This window comes from Zootoca vivipara, chromosome 3, assembly GCF_963506605.1.
Source record: "Zootoca vivipara chromosome 3, rZooViv1.1, whole genome shotgun sequence".
Taxonomy (NCBI): Eukaryota; Metazoa; Chordata; class Lepidosauria; order Squamata; family Lacertidae; genus Zootoca; species Zootoca vivipara.
Window position 1 is genome coordinate 89,707,852 of NC_083278.1, and position 22,033 is coordinate 89,729,884.

The 22,033-nt window shown below is 41.2% G+C and overlaps 1 protein-coding gene across 4 annotated transcripts in view; it reads left to right on the plus strand.

The window, feature by feature from the left end:
• Positions 1–21,741, plus strand: part of ENAH (ENAH actin regulator) — an 86,351-nt gene extending 64,610 nt beyond the window's left edge. For 2 of the 4 annotated variants that reach the window (XM_035111432.2, XM_035111433.2), the window contains 9 exons: positions 3,141–3,905; positions 6,604–6,896; positions 7,809–7,942; positions 8,274–8,328; positions 9,436–9,484; positions 10,658–10,724; positions 12,781–12,859; positions 15,651–15,708; positions 16,932–21,741. In XM_035111432.2, coding sequence (XP_034967323.2) covers positions 3,141–3,905; positions 6,604–6,896; positions 7,809–7,942; positions 8,274–8,328; positions 9,436–9,484; positions 10,658–10,724; positions 12,781–12,859; positions 15,651–15,708; positions 16,932–16,969 — 1,538 coding nt within the window. In that variant the 3' untranslated portion in view covers positions 16,970–21,741. The remainder of the gene's footprint in view (positions 1–3,140; positions 3,906–6,603; positions 6,897–7,808; positions 7,943–8,273; positions 8,329–9,435; positions 9,485–10,657; positions 10,725–12,780; positions 12,860–15,650; positions 15,709–16,931) is intronic. The other 2 variants (XM_035111434.2, XM_060272972.1) reach the window with 2 other exon arrangements.
• Positions 21,742–22,033: the final 292 nt, after the last annotated feature.

The window sequence follows — 22,033 nt, forward strand, 5'->3', positions numbered from 1 at the left end:
TAAGTTAGCTAAAATGTATAGAATGAGTGATAAAAGTTGCTGGAAATGTAAAGAGAAAGATGGTGAATTTTATCATATGTGGTGGACATGCGAAAAAGTTAAAAGATTTTGGGAAAGTTTATATAATGAATTGAAAAAGATGTTTAGATATACCTTCCCAAAAAAACCAGAAGCATTTTTGTTAGGAATAATAGGAGGAGAGATTAGAAAAGAAGATCAAACACTGTTTATGTATGCAACAACCGCGGCTAGGACTTTGTTAGCCCAAAAATGGAAACTACAGGAATTACCTACAATTGTGGAGTGGCAGATAAAAATGATGGACTATGCTGAACTTGCTAGATTGACATGCAAGATTCGTGACCAGGGGGAGACAAGGTTTCAAAAGGACTGGAGTAAATATGTGGACTATATGGAGAAAAACTGTAGATCATTAAAAACTCTCGCAGGATTAAAATAAACCTTACGAATTGACCAATATGTTAAAAAAGGAACTGCAAAAAAGGGAATTAACAAGAAACCCGCATGAAGGGAGGGGGGGAAGTCATAGCTCGGCGGAGCAAGGTAAAAGATGTGAATATAAGATTTTGTATAAAAGATTGGTTTTGTTAATTTGTTGAATTTGGAAAATCGGAATAAAATGTATTTAAAAAAAAAAAAGAGAAATGCTGCTTATATTAGGCAGTGTTCATTCTCTCAGTGTGGCTCCAACCATAAGCGCACTAGGGATTTGATGGTGAAGGTCTCTGGCAGTTTTACCAGCCAAACTTGGCAATTGAGAGGAAACTTTGACATTGACGTCTGTCACATGTCTGCGTAATTGAATGTTTGGCATGAAAATTTAATGTCAGTAGGCAGACCTCGCACAAAGGGTCTTGCAAGAGTCTTTTAGCAAGTTGTATGGATAGTATTTTAGATGAATCACTGTACAAAATTACTTGGATCAAAGATGGATCTGTATTCTTCGGTTAGTACTTCTTTGAATGCAGAGCTATGGCTTTCGTTGTTGTTGTTGTTGTTTGTTGTTGTTGACTACATTGATAAATGGTTAACTTGAGAAAAACTTTCAAAATCTTACTTTGTTTCCAAAGACCAACCAATAAAATATGAGATATAAACTGACCATTGGTGCAACAGATCCAATAAAATTACGACCCAGCCAATAGTTTTTGCTATGATAGAGTAGCACAGAATGCTTAGGATGCCTGGCTGTTTATATTTTTTTTGTTTTACACAATCAGAAAGTTGGGTCATCTCTTTTTGGGGAATGTGACATTATTCATTTTATATTCTTCCAAGGTTACATGCCTCAGAGACTTGTGTATAAATCTACAGCATAAGACTTGCTTCATTGCTGAACAGGAGTGCAGGCCGGTGTGTGTGTGTTTTCTTGAGGCTAAATGTCTCAGGAAACGTGCAACACCTCTTGAGTATAAAACCTAGAACTTCAGGAATGGATGCAAGTTCATTACAGCACAATGTTCTTGTTTGGGCATAACATTAACAGTAGCACAGCTTTCCCTGGGAATGTGTGCTTTTCTTCTACAGTGTAAATGTGAGAAGAGTTAAGAAGCTTTTGCTTCTGCATTTGATTAACCACATCTTGCCATGTTGTCTGAACCTGGGGAAACTGTGGTTAGTAGTAAAGCCAACTGCATAAACTATAGTTCATGAAGTTGGTTGTTTTTGGCTAACTTTAGTTAATCTTAATTACAGTTTAGGCTTCAGATGATACACTGAAATGCACTTAATAAAAAACGGAAATGGAAGCTTCTGATCTCCTCTCATCTGCATTTGTTCTCGTCTGAATGAAGCTAGTGTAATAGCATCTGCAGGCAACAGCCTGTAGCTGTGTAAAATCTTTTGTTTCTCAATGTAATAAACATAGCAGATTTGCTCATAAGTGCACATTTTTTACTAGCATTCCTGCAAATATTTTTGATAGCCATAAGTGGCACATCAACACTCTAAAATACAGTAACTGATTTCTCTTCCAATGTCCTAAAGCTAGATTCTGCCTTGCCTTGTAAACAGGAGGCAGCTCTTACTTGACAAAGGCAAGCAGGCAAATGGCTATTTGCAATCTTGAATTCTCAGCTACTTTATTCTACTGTATTTCCTGTTTCTAATTAATAAAACATTTGCTTGAAGAATCAACGATCTGTAAAGTGGAAATTTGTATAAGCCAGTGACTTTTGAGGAAGAATTTTCTAATTTCTCGTGTTTCACATGCAGTTCTTACTTTTGGGGCATAGTTTCTACTTACTGTTGATGAAGTGTGAGCTTTCAGCTGCAATCCTGTTCTCACTTACCTGGGAGCAAGTCTCGCTGAATGTTATGGCCTAGTTCAGATACCATTTTAAATCATTGTTAAAATTAAACTATGCTTTAATGTGAACAAGCAGGCTGGCTGGCTGTATGTTGCATCCTATCCCATGCCTGTGAGTTGTTTCTCTCCCAACAAACCATGAGTGGTAAACCAAGAAGAAATTTTGTCTTCCGCTCATGATTTTCTGGGAGAGGAACAGGCCGCTAGTTTCGGTTCACATGTAATCTGAAGCCAGCCTCTGGTTTGTTTCTTCCCTAGTGTGCCAAAGGAAGTTGTTGGGGAGAAGTACAGCAGGGACTTTCAAGGACTGTGCAACAGCACCCTGTTCACATTAAACCATAGTTTAACTTTAACTATGATTTAAAATGATACCTAAACCATGCCAATGGGACCTACATCTGAGCAGAAAATGCACTGGATTGTACTGTTCATATGCTGAAATTGTCATTCAGTTGAATTTTTTAAAAAAATCTTAAGATCACTTCACTTGATTCCAACCAATTGCTTTTGCTGATTACCTTTGAGAACTTACTCTGTAGTGGAGGGGTTTGGGTGTTGTTGTTTTTGCATTTCCAGAATGTGCTTGTAAATTCAAATGTTGGCACAAATATATATGGCAAAATTGGAAGCATCTATTGACAGTTTATAAATTCTCCTAACAGTAATTTACTTGTGCCTAATCCTCTGGTACTAACTATAGTCTACATTTATACATTTTGTTTGAATGCTGGTTTTGTTGCTTCATTAGCTCCCTTTTTCTCTCTCTCCTCTTTTATCCTGCCTTTGCTGCTGCTTTCTATCTTCTGTCCAGCTCCATCTTACGACAACTCCCCGTATAGTACTTCACTTCCTGACTACTCCAGTTGCCAGCCTCCTTCGGCACCACCTCCTTCATATGCTAAAGCAATGTCAGACTCTACTCCGGATTATGCTAATGTGACTTCTGCACAATCGGTTTCCTCTCCCCCTACACCACCACTAAGGCACTCTGCGTCACGTTTTGCTACATCTTTGGGCTCTGCCTTCCACCCCGTCCTTCCGCATTACGCCACCGTTCCTCGTCAAGTAAACAAAAATTCTCGGCCACCTTCACCCGTGAACCCCCCAGCCCCTTTGCCCCCTAGTACCAAGTCCACTACTTGGTCTGCTTCTAGTTTTGCACCTCTTCCCCCTTCTCCTCCTGTAATGATTAGCAGCCCCCCAGGCAAAGCCACTGGCCCAAAGCCTGTTCTCCCCATTCCAGTAACCGCTCAACTATCCCAGTTGTCCCCATCCCCTACTGCACCCAATGGTCTTCCAGAAATGGCAAATTATCCAGCACCTTCGCCACCTACCTCTGGTCCAACGCCGCCACCTTCCTTTCAGCCTCTCTCGCTCTCTGGACCTCAAGCTTCCTCTCCAAGTTCCCCTAATGCCTCGACTCCCTCATCCAAGCCTAGTGTTCTCCCTTCTCCCTCTGCAGCTCCCCCTGCCTCTGTTGAGAACTCTCTAAACTCTGTGCTGGGAGACTCCTCTGCTTCTGAGCCAGTCTTGCAGGCAGCCTCTCAGCCGATTGAACCTCCTCCGTCCCAGCAGGGTAAGGTTTCCATTACTGCTACTAATTAACTAATCAGGAATGCACTCAAAACTAATTTGCATCTGAAACTTGATTTATCCTGAAGAATTAGCATGTTGAAAAGCTGGTGATCTTAATACCCTCAGCAAAAGTTCAGCAGAATGTCATGAGGAATTGTGAAACTTTGTAGAGCTGAGATACGTTTTTTTCAGTCAAATTTAAATAGTATATTCTGGTTATTTATTTTTCTTTTCATTTCTGGAAGTCCGCTGAAAGAGTTTCGCTAGGTGGTTTCTTGCTTTTTTAACCATTGGACATTAAATGAAGAATGTTGGCTGTGAATTGGGTTTTTCTCAGTTCAGTATTATTCACAAAAATTATACAGAAAGCATAATTTGTAAGATTTAATACGACCATTTAAACATACTTTAATTTGGTTTGTTTGTGTATCCAAAATAGTTTTTAAATTGCAGGTGTTGCATTGATTTAATATGTTTAGCTGAAATTTCTGGGGATCCCAAAGGCACTTACTTAATGTGATACAAATCTGGTTTATAACAAGATGAATTGATCCTTTTAATGTTCCCCTCAGTCTGGGCTAAACATTTTAAAGAGTCTGTTACTCTAAATAACTCACAACTCAGGAGCAGGCAACCTTTTATTGCAGGCATCCCCAAACTGCGGCCCTCCAGATTTTTTGGCCTACAACTCCCATGATCCCTAGCTAACAGAACCAGTGGTTGGGGAAGGTGGGAATTGTAGTCCAAAACATCTGGAGGGCTGAAGTTTGGGGATGCCTGCTTTATTGATTTGAGGTGTTCCACCACTGCAAGGACAGATGAAAATCAGCTTGCATTTCATAGGGAATTTACTTCTGTAATTGTGGACCACCCTTGGTTAGGGTTTTTTTTAAAAAATAAATCTAATCTTATTTTTCATCCAGGCCATAGCTGCCAAGTTTTCCCTTTTCTTGCGAGGAAGCCTATTCAGCATAAGGGAAAATCCCTTAAAAAAGGGATAACTTGGCAGCTATGATCCAGGCAGTGGGGCAAAACTACTCATTCCATCAACATTTAAAAATCTTCTAACTCACTAATGTATGCTGTATTAATATTTCTGGAAATAAGCACGGGCATGAGGTGCAAATGTATAAGGTATCTTGTCTTAAGCTTGCTAAAATTGGTGGGATTTAAGCCTGTGTTCTTTAGACTTATAGTGGGGATACAAACATTATTGATGTGATCATTACCTTGAAAGGAGGGTATTTTTTTATTTTTCTTATATTATGTATTTTGTGTTTTTGTGTTGTAAACCACCCCGTGGTCTTCAGATGAAGGGCAGTATATAAATTCAATAAATGCAAATAAAGAAGAAAAGGTGTAGAACTGGAAAAGATGCAGAATGTGGGCAAAATGATGAAGATGATGGAGCAGCTTAGAAAAGGGGGCAGGCATAATAGAGGTGTACAAAAGTGGCTAGACAAGTTTTTCTTGCTCTTTTAGTTCTAGACCCTGAGATCATCCAGTGAAGGTGAACCCTGGGAGATTAAAGACATACAGAATGAAGTACTCATTCACCTAGTTTAGGCATGGGGAACTTCCTAATACAGCTCCCAGTTTCCCCCTCATTGTTGTCTCTCCAGCAAACCACACCCATCTGCCACCATCTGTGATGTCAGGTGTGGGGCAGGCAGAAATGTGCATACCTGGGGAATCTTAAAGTGCACTGCCAAGGGAGGTTCCCTGTCACTACTGATCAGCAGATTGCTGGTGAGAGCAAACCAATTGGGGTTCACTGCACTATGAATTTACTCATGGGGAACTCCATAGCCAGCAGATTCCAGCCAGAGTTGATCAGCTGATTGGTAACTTCAAGCAGCACTTGTCTGGGCTTGAGTACAGAGGAAAATGGGTCACCTGATATCATAGTGCTGTCTGATGATTGACAGGTCAGAGTCACCCTCGGAGGGTGAGAGAACCCAGCATTTGGCCCACCAGCTGAATCCAATTCCTCACTCCTGATGCAGTGCGTAGTTAAACTATGGCATTTGGTACCACACAATGTAGTAATAGACACCAACTTGCACAGCTTTAAAGTAGGGTTCGATACATTCATGGAGGATAAAGCTATCAGTGACTACTTGCATCAAGGGCTATATGCTCTCAATACCCATTATAGGGAACCATGAGCAGGAGAGTACTGTTGTGTTCCTGTCCTGCTTATGGGATTCCCATATGCATTTGGCCACCATGTGAACAGAATACTGGACTAAATGTGTCCTTGATCTGACCCAGCAGGCTCTTCCTATGTCATTGGGCTTCTATGCATAGCTGCTTCTTGTGTGCACCATGTTTTACCTCTGTCTTTTAGGGTAGGGGTCTGTTTTTTGTTGTTGTTTTTTTAAAAAAATAACGTTGTGCAAAGGCCGCTCAGTATCACGTCCCTCAAAATATTCACGTGAATTTTGTTTGTGGCATCTCTATTTCCTCTTAAGAAGTTTGATCCAGTTTTATTTCAAGCTGAATTGTTTGTTCATTACTATTTATGTGTGCATATTAGAATGAAGGACTATTTTTCTTTGATATTGAAACCAATGTGGGGACCGTGCAGTTTCTCTCCCCCCACCTTAATGTAGTAGCCTATAGAATTGGTTTCCTGACAGTCTTCCCTTTTTGTCACAATTTTTGTTTGGTTTTTCTGTGTGTGTTTTTTTAATTAGGTGTTATCCAAGGACCACCTGCACCCCCACCCCCACCCCCTCTCCCTCCTGGCCCTGTCCAGTCACCACCAGCAGTCCCCCCTCCCCCTGGACCCCCTCCCCCTCCCCCTCTTCCACCATCAGGGCCGCCTCCCCCACCTCCTCCCCCCCTTCCGAACCAGGTTCCTCCCCCACCCCCGGCCCCTCCTCTGCCTCCCGCGGGTTTTTCCATGGGATCGATGTATGAAGACCACCGCCCTTTAACAGGACTAGCAGCTGCTCTTGCTGGAGCCAAACTCAGAAAAGTATCACGGGTAAGCACAGTTCCAGACATTTTAATTTTAACTATCAAATTAAGGTCTTCATCTACTCAACCGGGTCATAACGAATGGCTAGAATAGCAATCAACAATGTCACTAATATGCTTATATATAACTTTATTAGAATTAACTATACAGTGGTACCTCAGAACAGAATCCGTTTGACTTCCAAAACGTTTGGAAACCGAAGCACGGCTTCTGATTGGCTGCGGGAAGCTCCTGCAGCCAATCGGAAGCCGTGGAAGCCCCATCGGACGTTCGGGTTCCAAAGAATGTTCGCAACCCGGAACACTCACTTCCAGGTTTGCAGCGTTCGGGAGCCAAAATGTCCGAATACCAAGACGTTCGGGATCCAAGGTATGACTGTACAGTCGTACCTCGGGTTACGACCACCTCGGTTTGCGAACAGTTCGGGTTACGAACTGCGCAAACCCGGAAGTGTTTTTGCCGCACGCGCGCGATCGCACAATTTGCGCATGCGCAAAGCGCGAAAATCGCGCTTTGCGCACGCGCAAAATGGCGGCGCCCATCGCGCTCGGTTTGCGAACTATTCGGGTTACGAACTGCGATCCGGAACGGATCGCGTTCGTAACCCGAGGTATTACTGTAATGGGATGCTGTTCAGATGTAACCCTTGCAGGTCTAATTTGATAGGTGGGCAAGCTGCTGTTATGCTTCTGCTGCTCCCACAAATAAACAAAATAAGGAGCACAGCTTGGAGGTTCCTCAGCCCTGGGGTACGGCTAGGCTTTCACTTAGTCAAATTAGGCGACCTACCCGTAATTATTAAAAGACTTCAAACTTTTCTCAGGCTATTTCAGACCTTTGTTGCCATCTACAAAAGCTGACTCCTCATTCTAACAATATAATTTCCATGTCTTTAATCTTGTGCCTTGTCAATTTAAGAATGAAGATTCTCCTAATACCAGTGGAGGAGCGAGTTCTGCTTCGCCCAAAACAGATACTGGCCGTGGGAATGGGCCCCTCCCGCTTGGAGGAAGTGGCTTAATGGAAGAAATGAGTGCCCTGCTGGCAAGAAGGTAAGATGATGGTTTAATTTTTACATCTTTAATATAGTTCTCACTGCACAGGTTTGGCAGGTGTGTTTTTCCCATCATGGGAGCAAATGGCGAAGAGCTATAAACACCTCAGATTCCTGGTATGCGTACTGTATGGTGCGCCTATGATGTGAGCACATTTTCAGTGTGCACACTTACGTTTTTGCATGCTGAGTGTCGTTTGTTTACTCGTGCCTGTTTCATCCTTCAATGGAGGACAATTTTCACAAGCTGTCGAGGAGTGATAGCAAAGCCATACGTTGGCAAGCGGTGTTAAGGAGTAACTGAGTTCACTTTTTGTCCCTGCTTGAAGGAGACGAATTGCTGAGAAGGGATCATCAGAAACAGAAACGAAGGAAGAAAAAAACGTAAGTTGACAAATTAATCTGGCACGATATGCAACATATCTAATAACCAAATTACAGCAAAATAAAAAAAATCCTTCAGTAGCACCTTAAAGACCAACTAAGTTTATATTTTGGTATGAGCTTTCGTGTGCATGCACACTTCTTCTTCACACTTCTGAAGAAGTGTGCATGCACACGAAAGCTCATACCAAAATATAAACTTAGTTGGTCTTTAAGGTGCTACTGAAGGAATTTGTTTATTTTGCTTCGACTCAGACCAACACGGCTACCTACCTGTAACTAGAACCAAATTACAGGTAACTCATACCTTATGCTTGTTTTATTTACGTGATCACAGCTTTGCACACACTACACAGCTGCGATCATGGGCTTACCTGGCAGCATCTCAGAGCACTTGCACCTCCTGCCCTAAAGCTTGTTGCCTTGCTTGCTGGGCTTTGAGAAGGCAGGAGGAGGGCTCTGGGACCCTGCCAGAGCTCTTAGGCCACCTTCCCACCCCTGGGTAAGCAGCCCTCCACCTTGCAGAGTGGGGGGTTCCAGGGAATCCAAAAAATGATTCTACACATTTTTGTGCTTATACATGGACCCTCAGAACCAAATTACCTGTATTTTAAATTTTGAGATTAACTTGCCTTAATGGGGAAAACTGCTTCGGTGCTTCATATCTGTTTTAAAAAAAACTTTATTTTTTATGTTTAAAAATACATACATACACAGATACAGTCACAAAACATACAGATTCAAACACCCATACTTATATAAACACATTTCTCTTTCTGCTATTTACATTATTTCTACTTTCTTTTGACCTCCAGTTATACTTGCTGCATTATATATTAACTAGGTACTTCCGCACAGTTATTTGTCTTAGTTACCTTTTTCCTTATTTTATTCATAGTCTCTATCATATTTGTCATTTCACATGATAATTAGTCAGGCTCAGTCTAGATTTGCCAATGGAGTTCTTATTACATTATTATTTTTTAAATATTCTTCAAATACTTCCCCTGTTTAAAAAAAACTTTAAATGTTCCATCTGATTATTTCACCTCCGGAAATTTTGACTAGACTTGCAAGTTGATTGTATTTTTCATCTAATTTAAATAGGAGGAACCAGAGCATTCTGCTTCAAAGCCTCCTTCAACAAGCACACCTGGTAAGTTGTACAGAACTCTGACATTCACATAGCTGACACAAATTCCATGCGTTCATTGTCCTTGCTTTTAAGGTTCACTTTCCAAAATCAAGTATGTCAGTAACAACGTTAGTTCTATATCTAGAACGGATTTCTAGTTTGACAAGCAAAATAGCAATCTCTGCAGCTTTTAATTGGATGCTGTTGCCTACTGTAAATACGGATGCAACAAATTTCTTAAGATAGAAATGTTTGAATTCCTAGAATAATAGAATCATAGTGTTGGAAGGAACCCCAAACCTCATCCAGTCCAGCCCTCTGCAATGCAGGAATCTCAGCTAAGACATCCATGGCAGATGGCCATCCAACCTCTGCTTAAAAACCTCCAAAGAAGGAGAGCCCACCACCTCTTGTGGGTTCTTCAAGGTCAGGCACCCCCAAACTCGTCCCTCCAGATGTTTTGGGACTACAGTTCCCATCATCCCTGACCACTGGTCCTGTTAGCTAGGGATGATGGGAGTTGTAGTCCCAAAACATCTGGCGGGCTGAGTTTGGGGGTGCCTGTTCAAGGTGTTGTGTGTACATCAGGCGTGATTGAAGCCACCGTTTCCATCTTAACCTGTCATAATAGGGCTTGTATATGGGCTCCCTTTTTTACTCTTCCTTTCAACCAGTTTTTTTAAGGGGCATATATGTCCTTTTAAAGGACTGGTTGAAAGGAAATATGTAAAGGGCAGTGAGGTAGATGATAGCATTGCAAAATTCTTAGCAGGAGCTTTAAAAAAAACTCTCTGAAATGACAGGCCCACAGGATGATTGAGTTTGTACGATGGGTGTACATAGGAACAGAATGCCCTAATGGCTGGGGTCTAAATTTTGTCTGTCTACCTGGGAAGAATTTCAGGTCACAGTGTATCACTTACTGAAAGCGTTGGCTCAGCATGCTGTGGGTAAAATTCAATATGAATTATTGGGAAATTGGTGGAGTGTATTATAAGACAGCAAGTATTTCAATGTCACTGCTTAAATCTGTGGTACACAGCCAGGCGCAAAGTGATTGGAGCAGTACAAGTCATCTTAGCTCATAAAGATTACTCTTTTTAAAGTACTATTGTTAACAGCTCAGAGAAGGACTTTTATACAGCAGTAAACAAATGTATGTAACTAACAGCCAGTGATTTTTATCTCCTGCAGAACTAACAAGAAAGCCTTGGGAAAGAACGAGTGCAATGAATGGAAGCAAGTCACCCATTATCTCGAGGTAGTTGTCTTTTGTTTGCAGGGGACAACCTCCACCCACCCCAATGTGACTGGAACTGAGGGATTTTATTTTTAAAAACTGGATATTAAAATGCAAACCTAAGTATTTTATGGCTATAGATAGTGTTCCGTATCAAATGAATCTTGTGCCAAGGAGTAGAAGAATCAAATACCTTTTAGCCCTTCAATTATTTGTCCTTTAAAGATTTTGTTTGTTTGTTTGTTATAACAAAGCATCCAGTGAAAGATGAAGATCAGTAATAAAAAAAGAGGGGTGGGGTTACTTTCCTTTTTCAAGAAAGCCCAATGCTGAATTATTAATTTTACATTGTCATAGCAATCTTTCCTCAGGAATTAAACAAGTAACACATTTAGAATAAAGGTATACAGTGGTACCTCTAGTTAAGAACTTAATTCGTTCCGGAGGTCCGTTCTTAACCTGAAACTGTTCTTAATTAGAGGCGTGCTTTCACTAATGGGGCCTCTTGCTGCTGCTGCGCCACCGGCTCACGATTTCCGTTCTCATCCTGGGGCAAAGTTCTCAACTTGAAGTAACTCTTCCACGTTAGCGGTGTTTGTAACCTTAAGCCGTTTGTAACTCGAGGTACCACTGTACTAAGCCTAAGTAGTAGATTGTGTATGAGTACAGCATTAATAAGGAGTTGAAAAATGATTTCACTACAGAGTGTTTTGCCCAGGGGAATGAGATGGCTAGAACACCAATGGAGAAGAATTGTTCTGAATAGGACCAACCATGGGTTAGAGCTCAACGTTGAGCCTACCAAGTGGCGATAGCAGCAGCGAATAACACTTTCTTCGCCGCCTCTATTGCATTTGTTGAAAACAGTTCCATGAGACTCTTTCAGGTAATTCATAATTTAACAGAACCACCTTCTCCATTGGGGTCCGGTAAGGACTCCCAAGATCTCTTGCAATGATTTTGCAAAAATAATAATAATTGCAGATAAAATCACTCAAATTGGAACTAGTGATGGTGGTGAAGGACCTGTGTGAGTGACTGGATGTAGTTGGAGGGTAAAGGTAAAGGGACCGCTGACCATTAGGTCCAGTCGTGGATGACTCTGGGGTTGCGGCGCTCATCTCGCTTTACTGGCCGAGAGAGTCTGCATACAGCTTCTGGGTCCTGTGGCCAGCATGACTAAGCCGCTTCTGGCAAACAAGAGCAGCACACGGATACACTGTTTACCTTCCCGCTGGAGCGGTACCTATTTATCTACTTGCACTTCAACGTGCTTTCAAACTGCCAGGTTGGCAGGAGGGTGGATGGTGGTTAATGGATAATGACATTGAATCCCAAGAAGACATAAGTACTGTTTTGGGAGGGGGGGGCAGGTGTGGGGGACTCCCTGGTCCCGAATGGGGTAGCTCAGGTGTGCAGCCGTGGGGTCATTTTAGACCCACAGCTGTCCATGGAGGCACAGGTTAATTCTGTTTCCAGGGCAGCTCCATCTGGTATGATGGCTGAGACAATGCCTGCCTAAAGTAATATCTTTAGTGGATTCCTCCACTAGATCAAAAGCCTGTGGACAGAAGGAGGAGTCCTTTGTTGACTGATGGTGAAGTTTGGGTCCAAGCTTCACCAGCAATGAACAGACTAATTTATCACGTAACCAAACATCCCATGGCCTTCCATCAGCTGTGTGTTTTTAGATGGACAGAAAAGCATTATTATAATTTAATATTGTTGCTGCTTTAAAGACTTTATATCAAGGCAGGATATAACTTTTTATGTAAAGGAATGCACTCGGAAGTGAAACTTGCATTTAAAATCAACAACACAGCATTCTACTTTTAATGGTCAGACTGTCATTCTCCCGATATTTTTGAATTTGAGCAAAAGACCATCTAGGTCCAGCAGAAGCAGTTTGCTCATCAGTCAAGAAAACAGAATAATTAGACTTCTTAACTACTTGGGGTGGGTGGGTGGGTTTGTAAAGGCATGGTAGACAGTAGATCACTGTTCTTACAAATTGAATTGCTGGTGGAAGTGGCAGGTAGCATAGTTAACTTGAACCATGGTTGTTTGTTCTTCATAGACCAAAATCTGCATCCTCTGGGCAACCCAGTACGAATGGAGTACAGTCTGAAGGGGTAGACTATGATAGATTGAAACAGGTAAATATTTTATACTAGAACTCTAGTCCTAATGTTGCTTATGATATTGACTTTAATTATTTCTGGTTGACAACAAACTTTTATTTCTATAATTTCTCTGCCATTTGAGCAGCATGATGGTGTACAACATGATAGAAAGAATATTAAGCACAGCAATAAAACATTTTAAAAACAACAACAACACAAATATGCTTAGTATGCAGGTCTCAAAGCAGTCTGTTGAAATATCTACAGAAAACATCGGAATATAGCTGCCTTCAGTCACTATAAAACACTTTAATCAAAAGGTTTTAACCAGTTGTCAAACTGCCAACATAGGTGGTTACACATGCATCCCACAGACATTATTAAGCTTATGGGCTTAATATCCTGGTTAATTTGTTTAGTCATTTAGTCGTGTCCGACTCTTCGTGACCCCATGGACCAGAGCACGCCAGGCACTCCTGTCTTGCACTGCCTCCCGCAATTCGGTCAAACTCATGTTCGTAGCTTCGAGAACACTGTCCAACCATCTCGTCCTCTGTCGTCCCCTTCTCCTAGTGCCCTCCATCTTTCCCAACATCAGGGTCTTTTCCAAGGATTCTTCTCTTCTCATGAGGTGGCCAAAGTATTGGAGCCTGAGCTTCATGATCTGTCCTTCCAGGGAGCACTCAGGGCTGATTTCCTTAAGAATGGATAGGTTTGATCTTCTTGCAGTCCATGGGACTCTCAAGAGTCTCCTCCAGCACCATAATTCAAAAGCATCAATTCTTCGGCGATCAGCCTTCTTTATGGTCCAGCTCTCACTTCCATACATCACTACTGGGAAAACCATAGCTTTAACTATACGGACCTTTGTCGGCAAGGTGATGTCTCTGCTTTTTAAGATGCTGTCTAGGTTTGTCATTGCTTTTCTCCCAAGAAGCAGGCGTCTTTTAATTTCGTGACTGCTGTCACCATCTGCAGTGATCAAGGAGCCCAAGAAAGTAAAATCTCTCACTGCCTCCATTTCTTCCCCTTCTATTTGCCAGGAGGTGATGGGACCAGTGGCCATGATCTTGGTTTTTTTGATGTTGAGCTTCAGACCATATTTTGCGCTCTCCTCTTTCACCCTCATTAAAAGGTTCTTTAATTCCTCCTCGCTTTCTGCCATCAAGGTTGTGTCATCTGCATATCTGAGGTTGTTGATATTTCTTCCGGCAATCTTAATTCCGGCTTGGGATTCATCTAGTCCAGCCTTTCGCATGATGAATTCTGCATATAAGTTAAATAAGCAGGGAGACAATATACAACCTTGTCGTACTCCTTTCCCAATTTTGAAGCACTCAGTTGTTCCATATCCAGTTCTAACTGTAGCTTCTTGTCCCACATAGAGATTTCTCAGGAGACAGATGAGGTGATCAGGCACTCCCATTTCTTTAAGAACTTGCCATAGTTTGCTGTGGTCGACACAGTCAAAGGCTTTTGCATAGTCAATGAAGCAGAAGTAGACGTTTTTCTGGAACTCTCTAGCTTTCTCCATAATCCAGCGCATGTTTGCTATTTGGTCTCTGGTTCCTCTGCCCTTTCGAAATCCAGCTTGCACTTCTGGGAGTTCTCGGTCCACATACTGCCTAAGCCTGCCTTGTAGAATTTTAAGCATAACCTTGCTAGCGTGTGAAATGAGCGCAATTGTGCGGTAGTTGGAGCATTCTTTGGCACTGCCCTTCTTTGGAATTGGGATGTAGACTGATCTTCTCCAATCCTCTGGCCATTGCTGAGTTTTCCAAACTTGCTGGCATATTGGGTGTAGCACCTTAACAGCATCATCTTTTAAAATTTTAAATAGTTCAGCTGGAATATCATCACTTCCACTGGCCTTGTTATTAGCAGTGCTTTTTAAGGCCCATTTGACTTCACTCTCCAAGATGTCTGGCTCAAGGTCAGCAACCACACTACCTGGGGTGTACGAGACCTCCATATCTTTCTGGTATAATTCCTCTGTGTATTCTTGCCACCTCTTCTTGATGTCTTCTGCTTCTGTTAGGTCCTTACCACTTTTGTCCTTGATTATGGTAATCTTTGTACGAAATGTTCCTTTCATATCTCCAATTTTCTTGAACAGATCCTGGTTAATTAACAGACATTAAACCAGAATTCCAAGTTTTGACCTTAATAAGGAACTCTAGTTTTTGACCTTAATAAGGAACTCTAGTTTTAAAGGAGCAGGGTCTCTGAATGAATGGCAGAGGGGACATGGGCAAAAGTGCACAGGCCTGAAACCAGTTTCTGGCTTCATAAATTGTGGTTATAAAGTACGTAAGGATACATAGTGGTTATAAAGTACGTAAGGATCTTACATAGAATTGCTGCTTAGCTAATTTCATTGTAAATAAGCACTTCTTTTTAAGCATTGCATCAATACTGCCCCTGTTTTACATAACATTCCCTGGGGTGGGGGGTTCTGCACACAGTGAGGCAGCAAAATCACACTTTTCTTCCTTATCCCATCACACTTGCCTATCTTGCCTCTGAGATCCCCAAGTTTCCACAAATAGATGCAACAATCAGTATGTGCGCAATTCCCAGATTTGTGTGGTGGGGGGGAATTAGCTCTATATTTTGAGCTTGTGTTCACTGAATTCTCTCTGTGCACAACCTCTATACAAAAGTAGAGGGGAATTGTAATTTGATCTAGGTCATAGAAGCACTTCATTTGGAGTGTTGCTACTTGAAATTTAAAAGTAGGCTTGTTGAATCTTTTTCAATTTCGATACCTTTTAAATTGCCTTGGGCAAAGCTTTTGACTTTTTAATTCTGTTCTGATACATAGGATATTTTAGATGAAATGAGGAAGGAATTAACAAAACTAAAAGAAGAGTTAATTGATGGTGAGTATTTCAACCTATGACTGATTTTCAGGATTTTAAGGATCGAATTGTATGGGTTAGGGATTTGAAATGGAAAATTCTCAGACCTCACATGCTCACCTTTCATTGGCACATGATCCTGACCCCCAAATGTTCCACTATCACAATTACAATTACAATGGAGGAGTATGTTTCAATTGATCAAGAGTTTCACTTCAGGTCCATGAGGCCTCTATCCACTCCTACCTGAATTTATATCTAGTTTTGGGGCAAGTCACTGTTTTGCCTCAACTTCCCTATCTATAAAATGGTGGTGTAAATATCTGTTAAACTGGCCTACCTTCAAAAGGTGATGTTCGAATTTAAACTTGGAATCTAAAGCAGACTGCAGATTAAAAGCTCTGGATAATGACCCTGCCCCATTTTATTATGTACTTAGGCTGGCTCCCAGAACATTAGATTACCAGAGCATGGTTTACTGTGACAAAGCTATCCATCCCAGAATAACAATAGCTGTAAACCAGCTAGAGCTGGGAAAAGGCACTCAGCACCACCAGAACCACTTGGGCTTCCCTGGACAAAGCTGGATCCAAGAAAACACCCAGGCTATGTACCTGCTTTTTCATGGGGAATATAATCCCATTTAGAGCGTGCGGTCTACCTAATTCCCAGACCATAGAAACACCTAGCAACAGAGCCTTCATCTTGTCAGAATTCAGTTTCAGTTTATTAGTCTTTTTGGGACTATCACACTATAATGCAGCTCCCTCGGCCTGAAGTGAGATGAGCGCCACAATCCCGTAGTCGCCTTTGACTGGACTTAACCATCCAGGGGTCCCTATACCTTTACCTTTTACCTATAGCCACATTGTCTGTACCACATGCCAGTGTGGGGTAGTGGTTAAGAGCGGTAGACTCGTAATCTGGGGAACTGGGTTCGCATCTCCGCTCCTCCACATGCAGCTGCTGGGTGACCTTGGGCTAGTCACACTTCTCTGAAGCCTCTCAGTCTCACTCAGCTCACAGAGTGTTTGTTGTGGGGGAGGAAGGGAAAAGGAGATTGTTAGCTGCTTTGAGACTCCTTCGGGTAGTGATAAAGCGGGATATCAAATCCAAACTCTTCTTCTTCTACGTTTGAGGAAACATTGTCTTGATACAGGTTTTCTCAAATGAACAGACCACATCCTTTCTCTGTTGAGAGACTACAGATTTTAACAGCAATTTCCCTCCTCTTTCCAAATCAGCAATCCGGCAAGAACTGAGCAAGTCGAATACAGCATAGTAGGACTTAGCCGTTGTGACCACTGGTCTTGGCACAAAATCGACTACATTTTGCGAGCTGTTAGAAGAAAATGGAAAAAAATACACTTGGAAGAAGGGCAAGATTCTGAAAGCTTTCAGACATCACTTCGGTATACGATTTCCCTTTGCTGCTGTTTTCTGACTTTAAACCTGGTGGAAAATGTTCTTAAGTTGCGGTAACCGATTTATGCAGAAAACCCTATACCTGTCAGACGAGATCACACTGCATTGAAATGTTTTCATATCGAGATGAAGCTGCACATTCACAATTCATTAAGACTAAGAGAGAGAGAGAGAGAGAGGAGAGAGAAAAGCTTGGGAAGGCTTTTCAGAGAGGTTTTCTTAATGAAGGGTTTAGCAAGTTATACTGTTGTACAAATGTATCTCAGGTTAGTCTTCCTATCATATGGCGTGTTTCCATGAATTAAAGATCAAACATGACTTCAGTTCACAAAATAAAGAACAGATAAGAGTATGCTGTAAAATACGATATTGGTGAATGAGAGATCTTCTAGGATGTGATGATATATTGAGTTTTGGAATCTTATGATAGGAAGCCTCTCTAGTTAGCCTTCGTACAGTTTTGTAGGGGAAAACGCAAATGCTGTTCTGAGTATAAAGATGTAGATGCCTTCCTAAATTGTAATGCTTTACCAAATCTAAGACTTCTCCAGAAAACAAATCAATGGTCAAATGTAAATTGTTAGATTGTTAGAGACTTACCGTAGGTTTTTGAGCTTTTAAGATTTATGCATGTAGACATTTTTGTAATATAACACAACCACAGAGTTGGCTTTTTAATTTAAAACATCCTTGCATGCCACAAATATTAAGTAGCCTTTTTACAGTAAGGCCTAGTTAATGCCCAGGCAAAACTTGGGAGGTGTAGGGTTGGGGGTAGGGTGACTTTTTTTATTTAAAAAAATTTGTATTAATTACTGCACTATTTTTCCTTATATTGCATGCATGTGTAATAATAAGGAAAATGTTGTGACTTATCAGTAACCATGTTAAATAGAAGCAGATACTTAATAATTTTTTGTATCATTTTGTTTGTATTTCAAAATTAGTAATGCTTCAGTAAGAGGTTTGGAAACCCTTAAGCAATTTTGCTTCTTTTTCTTAACTTGGTATAAAGTTAAGCATCATGATTAAACTTAGAGGTAATTTTTTTAAAAAAAAAGAGGCATACAAAAGTAGTACAGAGCAGTCTTTCCACAGCAGCTACTTGAACCTGTGCATTGAGGTCAGTTTCTACTTAATTTGGGAGTGAGCATAGTGCAGGTGTTATTTATGCTGCCAATCCTTTAATCCCAGTTTAAGAGACTAGGAGCAGGTCATGGGATCATGTACTTCTTCCCAACCTCTCCCCATCGTAAATTCCTCCTGCCCTTCTCCCCATCTCTGAATCTTGGTTAACAGTTGCATCATCACTGGCCCCAAACTTGACAAGATAATATTTTAACCAGGACTGGAAAAGCTTTTGGTGCCAGTGCTGCCTGTAACCAGGGTTAAGGAGCCGGGGGATGGGCAGGCCATGCCAGGAAAGGTGCACATTTTCCTACAGCTTGCTCCTGTTCCTTTAACCCTGCAGTGAACCTAGGTCAGGCATGGCCAAACCTGGCCCTCCAGCTGCTTTGGGACTACAACTGTCATCATCCCTAGCTGACAGGACCAGTGGCCAGGGATGATGGGAACTGTAGTCCCAAAACAGCTGGAGGGCCAAGTCTGGCCTACGTAGTCTAGGTCAAATACTGATGCACAAAGTCACACGATGGAAAGTCTTAAGAACAGTGGTGGCAACAACATATGCTTCAAAGATGAAATTCACTTTGTTCCATCTCCTATTCCAGTGTCCAAACTTTTACTAAGGTATCCCATGCAGACTTCCAGAAAGGGATGGGGTGGGGAATCCTGCAATTTTAAATGTTGTAATTCGGCAAATAATGTGCAACGATCTATAATTCCCACTGCCTCTTAAATTCTCCATGCTATAATAGTGCCATATTTATCTTGTGAGCTATGCTGATTTGAAAAACAACAACTTGTGGCTATGGACAGAATTATTCATTTTCTTGAATTACTCATGTTCATCCAGTTTAGTTCATAAGAAAGCTTTATTTACCATATCCTCCCAAGTGTTGGGCACCAAAGCAAATTAACAGCTGCTTATTGCTGCTTAAAGTTTTCATTGAGGACATTCTCTGTTTCCCCTCTTTCTGTAAGATGGAAGTATGGCATATAAAATATGATCCAAAAATCAGTGGTTACATTTTTTTAAGTGTTATCTGCATGCATTAGTTGAAGGCATTTTTAAAAATAACAAGGCAAACAGATGTTGCTCTCAAATTAAGAGGAGGCATTTTCATCTTTTAAAAGTAATTTCTGATTAAACAGTATAACCCTAAATGCTTACTCTTTTCAGAAATCATGTCTGATTTTGTTTGTAAAGAAAATTCAGAGATAGCCTAGCAGAATGTTAGAGGTGTAAGTGGTCCAAAGGTAAGAAAACTGAGTTACTAGATTGTGAACGAAACTGGTTAATGCACTAAACGTTTTGTGCCTTGGTCTAAAAATAACATGATTTCTGTGCGAAAGGAAAAAAGAAACAGGTCTTTGTACTCTTTCTACATGCATAGTTATGTGATCCTGAAATGGACCGTTCCAGGAAATCCAATTTTAGTTAAACTGTAAATTAAGGCTGTTTTAATGACAGCTATGCCATTGCTAGATAGTCCTGTAATTAAAATGAGCTACAGAGGAAGCTTAGGTTATTTTAATTACTGTTCTTTTAAAAAATGTTATGATGGTTCCTGTGCTTTTGTACAGCGGATGCCTTAAGCTGAATATGTTTTAGGGGATCACTTTTAATTCCAGGAAGGTATTGCTTTCCTCAACACTGTGATCTGATCTGTGATAAATCTGTCCTATTCATACACAAGTGGCTAACAAGTCAATTGCAAACAAACTGAATGTACAAATCTTAGTGCTGGTGCTGAAATCTCTTCAGAGTTGTCATGAAACAAAGTTCATTGTTCAAAAAGTTTGCAAGCATCAAGTGTCAATCAAAACTGAAGATGAAACACTAATGAATGTTGAATTTTCATGCATTTAGTTTTACCTCCTTTTGAGTTTTTCTTTTTCAGTTAATTCTCTGCTATTTTTACCATATTGTGTCATTTTAAAATTTCTTAAAATGCTAACTTTGTTTTGTTTGAGCAGATGAAATAAAATTGCAATATATACATGCTGCTGCTATTGTTTATGAGACTTGATGTCATAATGAGAAACTGATTCCTCCTCCTTGGCGTTGATCTATTTCTATTGTCCTAAATTCGTAGCATACTAAACATGCTACCTCCACAAAGAATGTAACAAATAACGCTCATAATTCAAAACTTCTGCTGAATCCAAGGAAGTGGCTCTATTTCATCTTGAAGTTGCTTTTGAGCTTTGTTTTGTCTCCATCCAGGCTCCCCATACACCCCCCCTGCCGCCGCCGCCGCCAACACACACCACCACCACACTACATTACGCTACACAAAAGCAACACCATACATTTTGTCCAAACAGTTGTTTGTGCTTGTTCCTTTGTTTCATTTCTTTTAACCCATTAGTCCCCCCTTTTTTTTCTTTGCTAACATCTTGTGTTGGATATGACGCAAAAGTGATTTGTGATGCTTGCTTTGTCAAGCTTCCACCCTTTCACTCAAATCGCTTCTCACTTTCTAGGTAATGTCATTTATGTGATTTGGCAGACTAGATCAGGCATCCCCAAACTGCGGCCCTCCAGATGTTTTGGCCTACAACTCCCATGATCCCTAGCTAACAGAACCAGTGGTTGGGGAAGGTGGGAATTGTAGTCCAAAACATCTGGAGGGCTGAAGTTTGGGGGTGCCTGGACTAGATCAGGCATGGCCAAACCTGGCCCTCCAGCTGTTTTGGGACTACAATTCCCATCATCCCTGGCCACTGGTCCTGTTAGCTAGGAATGATGGGAGTTGTACCATAGTCTCAAAACAGCTGGAGGGCCAAGATTGGCCATGCCTGGACTAGATCATAAAAAGCTCCCTGTTTAAATTCGAAAGACAAGATCAGACATTAATGAGGTCAAAGAGAAATTATGGGCTTCATTAATTAAATGGCACCAGGGAGCACTTTTCCATCAAGTGGAGAGTATGTGGGTATCTTGACAGTGACATTAGAAAGGGGATAAGTTGCTGGTATATGTAGGAAACAGAAGCAGAGGAGGCGGGACAGTAAAAGCATAAACATCTGATTTGAGGCTGGAAAGGGAGTATGATGGATCATTGTTAAAACACTTAAGTAAGTAACCATATGCCTTTCACTTAGGAAACAGCATTTTGAGGTCATTGGATTGTGTAAGCCTAGGTTTCCCTCTGCTGACTACTGTTGGAATTTCAACTATATAGGCATGAGGTAGTTCGTTAAAAACAAGTAAAGTGTGACGCTCCATAAATAGGATTTAAATACTTTATACACTCAAAAGAAATATTTGTCCAACTAAATCATACTTGGAAATAAATGGACTTATCTTACTTTGAAGAGTCTGTTTGGAGTATGAGTAACCACTGGATATCACCTTATGCAAATAACTACCGGTACACTGGGACATTTCATTTTCAAAAATTATGTCCTAGTAATTAAAGGCTGCCAAGCTATCATACATCTCCCATGAAGGAGGGGAGGGCTGTTGTCACTTGCTGGGGGGGGGGGAGAAGCCACCAATCCCATCAAAGTTTAGTGCACTGCATATAAATTATTGTGTAAGTTTGGGGAGCAGAATGATACCATGTCAGCATGATCAAAGTTCTTAAGAACCACATACAGCAAGGTTTTGGTATGAAGCACAAGAAGCACAGTCCTTGTTCCTGCAGCTTCCTCATTAGCACTCCCCCATATTGCCTCCACAATTGGTTCATTTCCCAGGATCCAGTCATTGCTCTCGAGTTTTTCATGGCAAATGTCCCTCCCCACTTCTGTCACTCATGCAGCTCTTCTTTGGTAGGTGGGTTGTCCTGTT